Source organism: Triticum dicoccoides, chromosome 1B (assembly GCF_002162155.2).
Source record: "Triticum dicoccoides isolate Atlit2015 ecotype Zavitan chromosome 1B, WEW_v2.0, whole genome shotgun sequence".
In the NCBI taxonomy this organism is placed as follows: domain Eukaryota; kingdom Viridiplantae; phylum Streptophyta; class Magnoliopsida; order Poales; family Poaceae; genus Triticum; species Triticum dicoccoides.
Window position 1 is genome coordinate 382,636,002 of NC_041381.1, and position 12,724 is coordinate 382,648,725.

At 45.8% G+C, this 12,724-nt stretch overlaps 1 protein-coding gene and 1 pseudogene across 1 annotated transcript; one reads left to right on the top strand and one right to left on the bottom strand.

The window, feature by feature from the left end:
* LOC119336762 overlaps positions 1-6,936 on the top strand; it is a 10,072-nt pseudogene extending 3,136 nt beyond the window's left edge.
* Positions 6,937-7,481: 545 nt separating this feature from the next.
* On the bottom strand, positions 7,482-11,284 carry LOC119305529 (transmembrane and coiled-coil domain-containing protein 4-like). The gene is made up of 15 exons (XM_037582030.1): positions 11,031-11,284; positions 10,860-10,941; positions 10,375-10,776; positions 10,104-10,269; positions 9,865-10,017; positions 9,672-9,769; positions 9,448-9,539; positions 9,103-9,173; positions 8,884-9,019; positions 8,727-8,786; positions 8,545-8,627; positions 8,248-8,324; positions 8,017-8,087; positions 7,843-7,900; positions 7,482-7,749 (listed from the first exon to the last, which is right to left on the bottom strand). The coding sequence occupies exons 1-15, from the start codon at positions 11,249-11,251 to the stop codon at positions 7,609-7,611; spliced, it is 1,911 nt and encodes a 636-aa protein (XP_037437927.1). The 5' UTR covers positions 11,252-11,284; the 3' UTR covers positions 7,482-7,608.
* Positions 11,285-12,724: the final 1,440 nt, after the last annotated feature.

Genomic DNA, 12,724 nt, shown 5'->3' on the forward strand with positions numbered 1-12,724 from the left:
CCAGCGCCTTAGGTCGCCTTACCGCCTTAAAAACTATGGTTGAATCAGATATGCAACCACGGAACTCTGATGTCACCTTCAAAAGGCACAATACATAATGATTGTGTGACCTAATTTCCATTCTGATGCATTTGAATAAACTAGATACTAAGTATAAGTACTGATACGATCATGCCTAAATTGCCGAATCGGCACACCATCGTCATATGATGGCTAAATTTGATTGTGCTCACTCATTATCCGTTTTAGTATGCAATTTTGCTTGGACTGTTGTTTGTAATATCTACACTTTGTTTGCTGATATCTGAACATATGGTGATTCTCCTTTTTTTAGCTTAGATGACTGAGATTTACTGCAACTAACTTTAATGCCCTTAAGAAGTTCCATGCGGGTATATGCTTGATAATTGTTCACTTTCTTGGGGCCTTGTTGGTACTGCATTTGGCCATCGTCTAGTCCTTTGCAGTGCGGAAATCTGCTGTTTTGGCAGAGGCCTACCTGCAACATGCAATACTATTAAAGTTGAAATCTGCTTTGTTTGGGACAAAGATTGTATAGATAGATGCTAGGAACAAGCAATACTTCCATTCTAGGTTTGATTTGCATAAATCATGAAATGGTCTATTCCTGTTTCCTTTTTGATTGATTATGTGCCTGTGATGTGTCATATGGACTTGTTATCATATTTTTTTTTTTGATGCCAGGTGATGGTTGATTTTGATGATAAAAATAGTTGGGAATATCTCTTCAAATTATATTGGCTGGATGTAAAAGGGAAGCATTTATTAACATTGGAAGAACTAGTTAGTGCCAAAAGCAATTGGACTGTTCGAAGCATTTCTGCTAGGAGAGAAAAAGAGGAGTCATCTGGTGAGCGATATGAAGCAAACAATGACCATAATGTCAGTTCTGACAGCTCTTCGAGGAAACGAAGTCGGGGTACTTCTTTAAGGAAAAGGGGGCGGAAGCGTCAAAATCATAGTCTTAATACTGCAAGGAACTGTGAAATTTCAATTGAAGGTTCCGAAAGCTTACCCAAGGGAGCACCATTTGAAGGCATGGATTTGTCGGGTGACACGAAATGGGCCTCACCGGAGCTGCTGGAATTCATTGGGCACATGAGAAATGGCGATGTGTCCCAAATTTCCCAATTTGATGTTCAGGTTCTGTTGCTTGAGTATATAAAGCAAAATAATCTTCGCGACCCTCGCAAAAAAAGTCAAATTATTTGTGATGCAAGGCTTAGTAGTCTGTTTAGGAAACCACGTGTTGGTCATTTTGAGATGTTAAAACTTTTGGAGATCCATCTTCATGTGAAAGAGACTCCAGCATTAAATGGTGATACCCAATTAGCCCGTGAGCCAGATTCAGCACAAGTAGATAGTGGAGGACATAGTGAGATGGGAACTAAGTTAAGCTCTGATAAGAGGAGGAAGACTCATAAGAAGCTTGAAAGAGATCTACCAGCTAATCTGGAGGATTATGCAGCCATTGACATGCATAACATCAATTTAATATACTTACGCCGCAGCTTGATGGAGGATATCATTGATGATGTTGCTACATTCTCTGAGAAGATTACTGGTGCTTTTGTGAGGATAAGAATTCCGGGTTCTGGCCAAAAGCAAGATATGTATCGCCTAGTCAAAGTTCTTGGTAAGATTTTTACTCCTGACTGATTTACCTACCAATATTAGCTACTCAATTGTAATTTAACTAAAATGATTTTGTATGCAGGTACACATAAAGTTGCAGAACGATACAGTGTTGGTAAGAAGACAACAGACTGTGCACTTGAGATATCAAACTTAGATAAGAAGGAAGTGATCACAATGGATACGATCTCAAATCAGGATTTCACGCAGGTAATGCATGCGTGTTGCTTATACATTTATTTGTTTGATACCTATAGTATCGGGTGAGCCTTCACTGACCCGAAATGCTGTTAGGTGTTGGCATGTTTTTGTTGGCTAACTAACTTAGTATACACTTTCAGTGAAACATACATTAGATTGTAAAAATACATTATGAATGACTATAATTGGCAACTATTTTCACATTTTAGATTATCAATGCACAACTTTAATGTTTAGTTAAGGCGTTAAGCTACAAAATCGTTGTTTCAATTTTTAAGAAACATGCTTTGTTGTTGTGCTAGAATCACGAGAAACGACTATTCATAATGTATTTTACTAATTACTATAGTCTATAGTAAATGACACACGACCATCAAAGGTTGGTGCTGTGTCTCAATACTGCCTTCCTGAATTTGTTAGTGGTTATGTCTAATTTTGACGCTGGATTTGGACATCTTTTATTTGATCATGTGTATTGTGCAATAAGGGGCTATTGTCGATCATTTACAAACCCACTTCTCTTTTTCGCAAGCTTTTAACATCTTTAGTGTCTTATCTGCTTTCCAAGAATCAATCTAGTATTTGAATTTGATTGTTGGATTTGGATCTTGATGCAACAATATTCTTGTTTATAGACCTTATGATTCAGTATCACCACTGTATATGTTGGCCAATCTCTATCTCCCCCTTTTTTTCACTAGCTCTTAGATGTAATTTTCGGACTGCTGAATGTGGGGGTAGTGTTAGGTGAGTGTCTCTTATGTTTTGTTCTATCTAACTGGCTTGTTTGCTTGTATAATGTAGGATGAATGCAAACGCTTACGCCAGAGCATGAAGTATGGTCTAATTCCTCGACTTAAAGTGGTACTGCTGATCAAGATCCAATTTATGATGATCCGTCTGATACCTAAGTTACCAAATTGTGTATATCTGAATTATTTTCTTCATTTTGTTAATTCAGGGAGACATATATGAGATAGCCAAAAGCTTCCAATCTCTGCAAATTAATGATGTAAGTACTACACTAACAAATAAAAGCTGGCGATTTGATGAGGTTGCTTATTTGGTAATAACCGATAGGTTCTCTAGCTTGATCTAACAGCACTTATTGTGTGTTAAATCCTTTTCAGTGGTTGGTAAATGAAAAGCAGAGGCTGAGCCATCTCCGTGACCGTGCTAGCGAAACTGGACGCCGAAAAGAATATCCTTCTAACTTACCATGTTGAGCTATTGTTATATTTTTTATCTTTGCGTTGGTGTTGGTGTTTCTGTGGGTCGTATAGTGTGAAGATCTTGTTTTGGTCCTTGATTGTTTGGTCACGGCTTTGCATGCATATGCTCACCATAGCCTGAACCTTTAAAGCTATCAAATAAACTACCATTGTGCACATATTTGTTGGCCCGAGGACACATTTATTCTGGCAAACTTTAACTTGTAACATTTGTGACCAAGGACGGTGCTATTGTAGGGTTTAGAATTTGTAATTTTTTTTTATTGAGAGTTTCTCATAACCTCTCTGGAGAACGAAGATACTACATGGGATTGTTAGGTACCGGGTTTAGCTCACAACCTCTTTGGCGCTTATTTTTGTTTCATGTTGTTTTGTCTTCAATTGGAGTTTCTTATCTCCGAACTTCTTTTCTCGCACTTACCGAATAGTATCGGTCTTATTGAGGGTTATCTTTATGAAGAGAACACAATATTTTGTGACCGTCATTTAATGGAGATAAATAACTTCTTATTGTTCTCATCCTTCCTTTATTTTGTGTTACATAAAATGATATGGTGGAAACCATCTTTCATCTTTAAACCCGAGCTATCATTCAGTGTTCTCAAGATGTTGCATGTGCATCTATCCTGTCATATAATCTCAAGCAATTTATGTTTGGCTTTCTTTTTGCATAAGATAGGTAATCATGTGTGCTCTTCATTTAAGTGTTGTTATTGGTGCTACCTTCATTTGATGATCCTTAACTATGTCATACACTAAGAGAGTGCGTAGAGAAGTTACAACTTCTGAACACTCCTGAAGAAATAGCACGCAAGATTAATGAAGTTCCAGAAGTACATGTTGACCCCCATATGGCTCCTACTTATGAATCTGCTGAAGAATGGAATGATGAAACAACTGGTACTTCATCTGTTGACTGTTAATCATATTCTACAATGGTGTGTTCCACTAGTAAATATTAATTTTCTGAGAACTTATTGACTTGTATGCAGTTGATTTGACCATAAATAGGAATGGACCAGGTCTTCTGTTTCCTGGAAGAGAAGGGACAGAATCAAACGCTGTGCAGTACCTGTCACAAAAATGTTCCGATGCTAGTCGTCACTCTAGTTTAAATCTTCCTATGGAGGGCGTAACACATATACCAGGAGCAGGAAGTATCACTAATTTGCAGGCAGCAAATGGATGGAATGTTCCTCGGCCTCGCATTGATTTAAATAATACAGCGGGTGATGCTGCATCAGTTCCGTCATCTGGGGTTGTATCAAGTGACACGGAGCCAGAAAAAGTATGGCACTACAAGGACCCTTCTGGAAATGTTCAGGGCCCGTTTACTCTTTCACAGCTATCCAAGTGGACTACTTATTTCCCAAGTGGCATGAAGATATGGCTCACATTTGAGAGTGAAGAGAACTCATTGTTGCTGACTGAAGTGCTCTCAACACAGCAGAAAGATATCATTCAACCTACGCCAGTTATTAACAATAATAAATCTGCATGGGCAGGCTCTGGGCAAGATAGAATTAACCCAAGTATGACTGGAAACATTACTTCCCCTATTGGCTATAATGTTGGCAAGACCAAGGAGATCATGAATCTGCAGAAACCATGCCCCCCTGATGCATCAAATGCTTCAGTTAATCAACTTTTTGAGCCTAAAATTGATTCAGTGTTATCCCCTGGCACTCAAGATCAATATCCCAGTCCAAATCCAAAATTTGAGAGGAAGCAGCCTGTGATGAACAAGTCAGGGTCAACATCAGTAGCACCTGAAGATTCAGCTACAAAGGCATATGACCACTCTTCAATAGATTTCGTATCAGAAACATCTGGTCCGCCTTCAAGTAAATTTGTTGGCTTGCAATTACTTAAGGAAACACAAACATCATGTGTAGAAGAAAGAGATCTAAAAGATGGAGGCTGTGTCACTCAAACAGCGCCACTAAAAGGAGATGCCACATCAGCTAAGAGAGATAACATAACTGTTAGTTCTGTCTCTGATGCTGGAGTTTGTGATGTGCTGGGATCTTTGACAGAACCAAACTGTGGAACTTATAATGTGCATGCTGGAATGCCTTTGGAAAATGTCAACCCAGCTTCAGCTGAGGAAGAAAGGCCGCAGTGCTCTAGCCCTATTGCGCTATCTCCTTGGGGTGAACCTAGTTACTATCAAGGCGGAGCTGTTGATTCTGCTCTGTGGGGTGTTCAAGATGACCCAAGCAATGACATCTGGTCATTGTCTTCACCAACACCTGCTCTCCAACCCTCCTCTGGTAATGAAATGATAGTCTTTTCCTGTTTTTGTTGTTAACTTGACAGAGAATCTTACACCATCTTCTACAGATCTTGGAGCTGATGGAAAAGATACTTCATGCATTCTAGAGGAGGCAGTAGTAGCCCGAGGAAATAGCGCTGTTGGTGAAATACCACCAACACCAGAGGAAAAGATGGAAAAAGGCAACCCAAGTGCTTCCACAGATTGTGGAGTGCCAGGGCAGGTAATCCTTATTTGTAATATCTAGGGCTTGAGGTCCAAGCGTGATGTGTCTTTCAAAAAGAGAAATCCTAGCAACATGATCCTCTAAATATCTGAGGATTGAAGTCCAACTAAACATGTTACTTCTGACTTGATTAGGTAAAACTAAAACCAAGTGCTGCATTGTTGAACTCATCTCTCAAGAGCACAGAAGCTTCAGGCGGGCAACCATTAGGCTCATCTTTGGAGGGGAGCACAAAAGCTTCAGGTCGGCAACCGGTAGGCTCATTCCTGGACGGGAACACAAAAGTTTCAGGCAGGCAAGCATCAGGCCAATTTCTCGAGGGGAGCACAAAGGCTTCAGGATGGCAATCAGGTTCATCTCTAGAGACAAGCACTAAAGGTTCAGGCTGGGGTTCATCTGTAGATGGAAGCACAAAGGGTTCAGGCTGGGGTTCATCTGTAGATGGAAGCACAAAAGGTTCAGGGCGGGGTTTATCTCTAGAGGTAAACACAAAAGGTTCAGGTTGGGGTTCATCTCTAGAGGGAGGCACAAAAGGTTCAGGTTGGGGTTCATCTCTAGAGGGAGGCACAAAAGGTTCAGGTTGGGGTTCATCTCTAGAGGGAAGCACACAAGCCTCAGGCTGGTTACGATCAAGTTCATCTCCAGAGGGGAGAAAAACTCCAGGTCGGCATTCGTCAGCCCGTGAGAGTTCAAAGGTGAATTTCAAGAGTGGCAGCCAAAACCGTAACTCGTCTTCAGGTCACCAAACAACACCAACAGCTAAAAGCTCTGCAGAAGCACAAAGGAGACAGGGAAGCACCAATTCAAATTCTGCTGGCTGGGGAGAGGCACCAGGGAGCAACAAGAGCTGGCATCCATCTTCTGGCAGTGCTAGTCGAGGCAGCCAGTCGAATCAACACCATGATAGGCACTCTCATGGCAACGAATCACGACGGGGTAGCTATCAGGGCAATGATTCACGGCCTGGTAGCTCGAACCACTCTAGGAGGTCGTCTGATCATCGTCAAGATCATGGCAGCGGTATGTCGTCAAGATCATCGTCAAGAGGGCAGTCTCAACGAGGAATATGCAAATATTATGAGAATGGCCACTGCTGGAAGGGGCCATCTTGCTCTTTTGTACACCGTTGACCATCGTGGTAGGAAACACATTGTGAAGGTACCACGCCTTACCCCACATTTTTGTATAGCCTGACAAGCCACTTTGTAGTCAGCTTAGAACAGAGCTCTTGGCGTCATTCAGATGCTAGTACATATATCCATACGATTGGATAGCATTTTACGCTTAAAAGACCACTGATGATGAGTATGAATGCAGATTCTCTGCTTTTGGAGCCAGATTTATTCCATTCTGTTTAGTTCAATGGAGTCGACTTCAATTTTCCCATGACGTGAAAAAAGAAGAAGTTCTGTGCGGACATGGACTTTCTAATCCTGGGCTGAAATGCACCCTTGTGAATAGTTAAAAAAGACTGATTTTTTTGCCAACGATCATCATGCGTATCATGTTTTATCTTTTTTTTTGATTGAACTTAATAAAAGATTGCTTAGTTATTCAACAATTCCTACGCCGGCGGTCATTAGCTTTGATGAAAAACTAAGAGTGAGTATCGCCTGCCCTTAGCCACTGCAGCCTGGATCATCTTAGACTGGAGCTATACATGGACAAACAATTCTCATGCTTAACCAACCAATTTTCGAACCTGAAAATGTTGCTCCTAACCACTGTTGTTTGGACATGAACAACACATGGAATGCGACCAGTTCTTGAGTTCAATGGTTTGATCCGGCATAAAATGACGCATCTTCTAGACTCACGGTGTCAGCTTTTTACTCGCACGGGTATTTCGCTAGTCAAACTGGTCTATGGAAATGCTGACTTACGGATAAAACAGACTACAAGTACCCCGATCGTTTTTCCGTTCCCTTACAACAAAAGTTTCCTTTATTAGCTACAGCCTTTGGTGACTACATTCATCACAGATAACACCGTTCCTGAGTAGCAGAAGTTCATCGCGGTTATTTCGATCTGGGCGTGCTGGACCTGGGCGTGGAGGGGGAGAACACCGGGTAGTAAGTATTGAGCTCTAGCTGCTCCAGGATCTGCTGCATGAGTCCCAGGTAGGAGGAGTGCCCGACGACGAGCTCGCTAACGTCAACCTGCGTGAGTCGAGCAGCAACCTAGTCAAGAAAAGTACTCCCTTGTAAACGAGTTCACTCAGTCGGGTGCGCCAAGCAAGCAAGCAGACGTACATTTTCAACTCCGGGGACTTGGACTGCCTGGATGCCAGCCAAGCCTTGCGTGAGCAGACTGCAGGAGAGGCTAGTCTGTCAGAGCATTCGTGCATCACTCGATGCAGAGGCCGAGGTTTCCCCCCCTCTCTTTTCGACGACGAAAAACAAAGAGCATTCAGGGTTACGAGTTACCTTGCCCGGAAAGTGACGCCGAGGATCCAGTCCTTGGTGGAGTACACGTTCACAAGCCTTCCAGCAACCATCTGCACATGCATACATATGGGTTCAGCTGTGTAGGATTTCACATACAAACTTCCCAGTTGATGCAGAGCCTGATAGTATGATTCTCTTCAATTCATGCCAATACGAACAATTCTCGCGGTTTCTTGGGGAGAAGAAGGTCAGAATAGCTACTGCCCTTACCTTCCTGGCAGGCCCCCACAACTCGTCATTAACTGAAATCGGTGCACCTATCAGCACAGCCCTCTCGACGATTCCCTCTGTTCATGTTCAATTTGTCAGCTGAATAACACAACCAACTCCATATTGGTAGACATTTAGCGCGCAGGGCTCGTTTCGAATGAGAAGCTTTCGCAAAATGTTCATATAAACCAGAAAAATTCCTCAGCTCCAAGCGGTCCATATTGGCTAACATTTACAGTTATGTACTCTACTTAATTATGCTCCTGCATGGTCTAGAAAAAAACACAGGATACGTACCGTTATTGCCTGAAAGAGCTAATTCCTGCAAACATTTGAACACGACACGCGCACCGAGTGAAAAACCTATTAGAGTGACAGGCCTGGAAATGATTGTGATATGGGGGAGAAAATTAGCTCCATGCAGACACAAAGGGTTTACTGAATTATTTAGATTGCTGGTATGATTCAGGTATAGGTACCTGCTTCCTTGCAGTCCATTGAGCAACACTTCAGCAAGCATTATCCCAACCTTATCTGATCTGGAATCATCTACTAGATTTATCAGGTAGAAAAGATTACAAGAACGCAGGCTAAGTTAGAAAGGACAATAAACTACGAAATAGTGGAGGAAGGCACCTGTCAATAGCAACGGACCATGTACTGTCAATAAAATCTGCAGCAGCTACCAAGGTAGCAGGCCATGCAAATGCTGAAATTATACCGCTTAACACAGTCTGCATTGCACCTTCCCTCATCAGCTCCATTGCAAATCCTGCAGCGATAACCGCAACTCTTAATAAAAAATTATTTAAAGCGTGTGCGGAACGCACATTATATATGAATCATGAACATTACTTGATGCCAGAAAATCCTGTATTGCTGTACTCAAGGCAATTATATGCTTAGTCTCCCACTGAAGAATGTACCTGCCAATTGCCAGTGAGAATTGCAAAGGTTGTCTAGTTATGCATGGTAAGATTCTTCTTGAAAACAATTACTCAATGCAAGCTTGTTGCTAAAACATGAATTACGCGAAACTCACCTCTATCCATGTTATCTGAATTTCTTCTATCATAAATCTAATTTCTGGTGTTTGTTTACTTGTTGCAACATTAAAGCGTAAGAATATGCTGCTAAGGAATGGGCATATAAATAAGAAGAGCTGTGCTCAGCAACTACTACTGTATTAGAAAAAAGTACCTCTCTAAGTTAGTTTTCCATCCTTCCCACGGCTTTAAAAAATCGTCTTCATTAAAAGCGAATCCAGAAACCATGATGCAAACTGCTAGGCGCTGCAAGGAAAAAAACCCCCCATGAAACCCAGTTCATCTTATCAGTAAACAGCATTGTAATTGTTAAAGAAAATACAGCAAGACAGTGCATTGGATGGACCAGTGTACAACTGAAAGAGAACAAACACCTACACCCTGGTTATGGTTCTGGCCGAGGGCTTTGAACTCGAATTCTTTCACATTTCCAATTCTTTTGGCCATTTTGGAGCCAGTTAACCCAGCTCCAGCAGCTGATTCCAACCAAAGATGACGATTAGTCAGTGTGGACGATTAAAGACTTGTGGATCATCATCTAATCTAATGGAGCAAAATGTGGAAGGCACACCTCCAAATGATGCAGCAACTGCTACTGAGCCAGCGGTGTGTCCAGCAGCAGTAGCTATAGCAGCAAATCCGCTAGCCCCTATAACAGGGACAAGTGCGTGCAACGTCGGAGCAAGAGCAGTGAACCCTGCAGCAATCGCTGGAGCAGCTAGACCTGCAAAAAGATCGAGACAGCTACTTCAGCAGCTCGCGGAGAGATCTCATCAAGATTGCTTTTGACATTGTTTAACATATTATCACCCCCGGAGATGGCCATGAGCGTCCCTCCGGTCAAGGCGGCGGCGCCGATGATTCCCCCACGCCTCCATTTCTGCCACCTGCTTCTCGGCGACGTACTTTCACGCGATTTCTCGTCCTCTTTCGCTGCAGCCATAGCAGAGCAAGCAACCATTATCTCGATAGCTTCCTACAATGCCAAAGGTGTTCGATGCCAAAGAAAAATTCAGCACGGTAGGAACTAGCTAGCATGCCACTTCATTGTGCGCATTCTGGAGGAATGGAGGTTGATTACCATCTTGATCCACTTGACGTCAAGCCAAGTCGCGATCAGTCGGAGCGCCACGCGGTGGCGGGCGTCGTAGCCCTTCCTTATGCGGGGGGACCCCATGCCGTCCTCGCCCATGTTCACGTCCGCCACGCAAGCTGAGAGGAGCATGTACAGCACCGCCATCTTCCGGTAGTCCTTGGAGCGCCCTCCGCCGCCAGGCGACGACGGCGACCCGTCGTCAGACGGTTCCTGTTCCTCATTGTCGCCGCCGAACACGTGTTGTTTGAACAGGTCGCCCGGTGCAACGTCGTTCTCCAGGCCCATCGCCATCGCGTCGACGGCTTTGGCGAGCGCGAGCTCGAGGTCGGACCTATCGGCGGCGGCCTTCTCGCCGTCATCTTCGTCCTCGAACACTTTCCGGAGGAACTGCGCGCGCGAGGAAACGTCACACGATACGTCGAAATGGAGGTGGAATTCAACGCGGACGATGCGGCATTGTTGGCACGTACGGCTCCAATGTGGTGCTTGGGCTCGGAGGTCGCCGCCGTCTTCTCCACGCCCGGCCAGGCCTTGGGGTCGATCTCGAGAAACCTGAGAATTAAAACGCGACGCGCGCACCATGACACGCCGGATCGAGAGACGGAGCATGCATGTGAGAGGTAGGGGGGGAGAGGGGTGACCGGAGGACGGGGCGGAGGAGGCCGCGGGAGTCGTGGGTCCAGAGGTCGCGGCCGTCGGGGTCGTCGCTGGAGAGGACGGCGGTCTCAGGGTCCGGGCCCTCGTCGAGGCCGTGGGAGCCGAGAAGGACGCGCTGGTGGATCTGCGCCTGGCGGAGCGCGAGCGCGAGGAGCGCACCCGCAGCGTACCGCTGCGTCTGGCTCAGCGTCGACGACGTGGCCATTGCCCGGCGGTGTCCACTGCGCCGAGAGCGCTGCGGGGCCAACGAAATCCGCGACCTTGCCGATGTTGGCAGCCTTTAGCCGCGCGTGCGGGCGACTCGGCTCCGGGCGATATTGCGTGCAACCGACATGCTTCGGAGGATCGGAGGTGCGGCGCGGAGAACGAACTCCCGGACGAACGCTCGCATGCACGTACGTCAGCCCCGCACCCATCATTTTTTTTTGAACGGTCACCGGGGGGAGAGATTCCCCACCTGAATATATTGCTCAAAGTGGCCAAAATGACAAGTGTTTGATCCAGTTTATAAGAAAAACCAGATCGAAAACCTTAACAGGTTGACCCCGTTTATAAGGGAAACCGGGCTGAAAAACCACATAGGGGGGAAAGATTACATAGGGTGAGAGCATATGGACGCCCCGAAGAAGGCACTACCTAGCCAGCAAGCCAAGAGACCACCACCATAAAAGTCGAGTGGAATTGGTGTGTCATGGAGGAAACACAATACCAACACTAAACAACTATCCTAACGCACCACACCTGCGTGCGTACCAACCCCTTGGCACAACAGAGGAGCAGCACCAATCAACGAGTGACCCATCACGAACCTTAACTGGAAACTCCGCCACAGCAGGCCGGCACGATTATCAAGGTGGGGAGGCATCGTTGCGTCGTTGTTGAGCAAAGATGAACCGAGATAGCACGAAGAGCACGAAGCTCACCAAAACGGACGACAGGCATGAGAGGGTCTTGAGCTAGCATAGCAGAGGATGACCAACCCCCAAGGGCAACGGAGGATGAATGGCGGCAAGGAGCTCCCTAGTGACGCCTTCAAGAAGGTGGACGACATCCGAGGATGACGCCGTCACAGAGCTTTCGCCTGGAGCATAACCGGTTAAATTCCCAGAGGGCAGAGCCTAGAGCTGCGAATCCGGACCGAGAGACAGGAGTGGCACATGAGCCACGCCCCCAAGAGGGTAAGCGACGCTGGAGTAGCGTCGCCGTGGTCAGCTGACAAAGTCAGCGGGGATTTCTCCCGTAGCACATCCGTCAATGGTGGGCCGCCATCCAAGTGGAGTCGAAGGGCGACAGAGGACAGGACCGAGACGGACATATGAGGTGGATGGTGAACCGAGGAAGGACGAGTGGAGCAGGCCGCCGGTGAGGAGGGTGGAGACGAGGTGGGGCGGCGTCGGAGGTGGACAGAGGGCGGGGGCACCAGAGTGGAGGTTCTTCCGGCCAGAGACTGGCGGTGGCGGGGACGGGAAGGGCGAGTGGGGTGGAGGCGCAGTACGGGGTGGGGATCGAGGCGAGGTGGAGCGAGGTGCATCATCCGCCGGAGAGGATGGGGGTGGCGAGGGGAGCAATGGGAGCTGTGAGCCGAGGGAGAGCCGGATCCGCGCCCGGAACCTCCGGATCCGTCGCTGGCCAGCCGAGAACGGACGGCCAGGAGGCCGAAACGCAGCCTCGGGCGCCG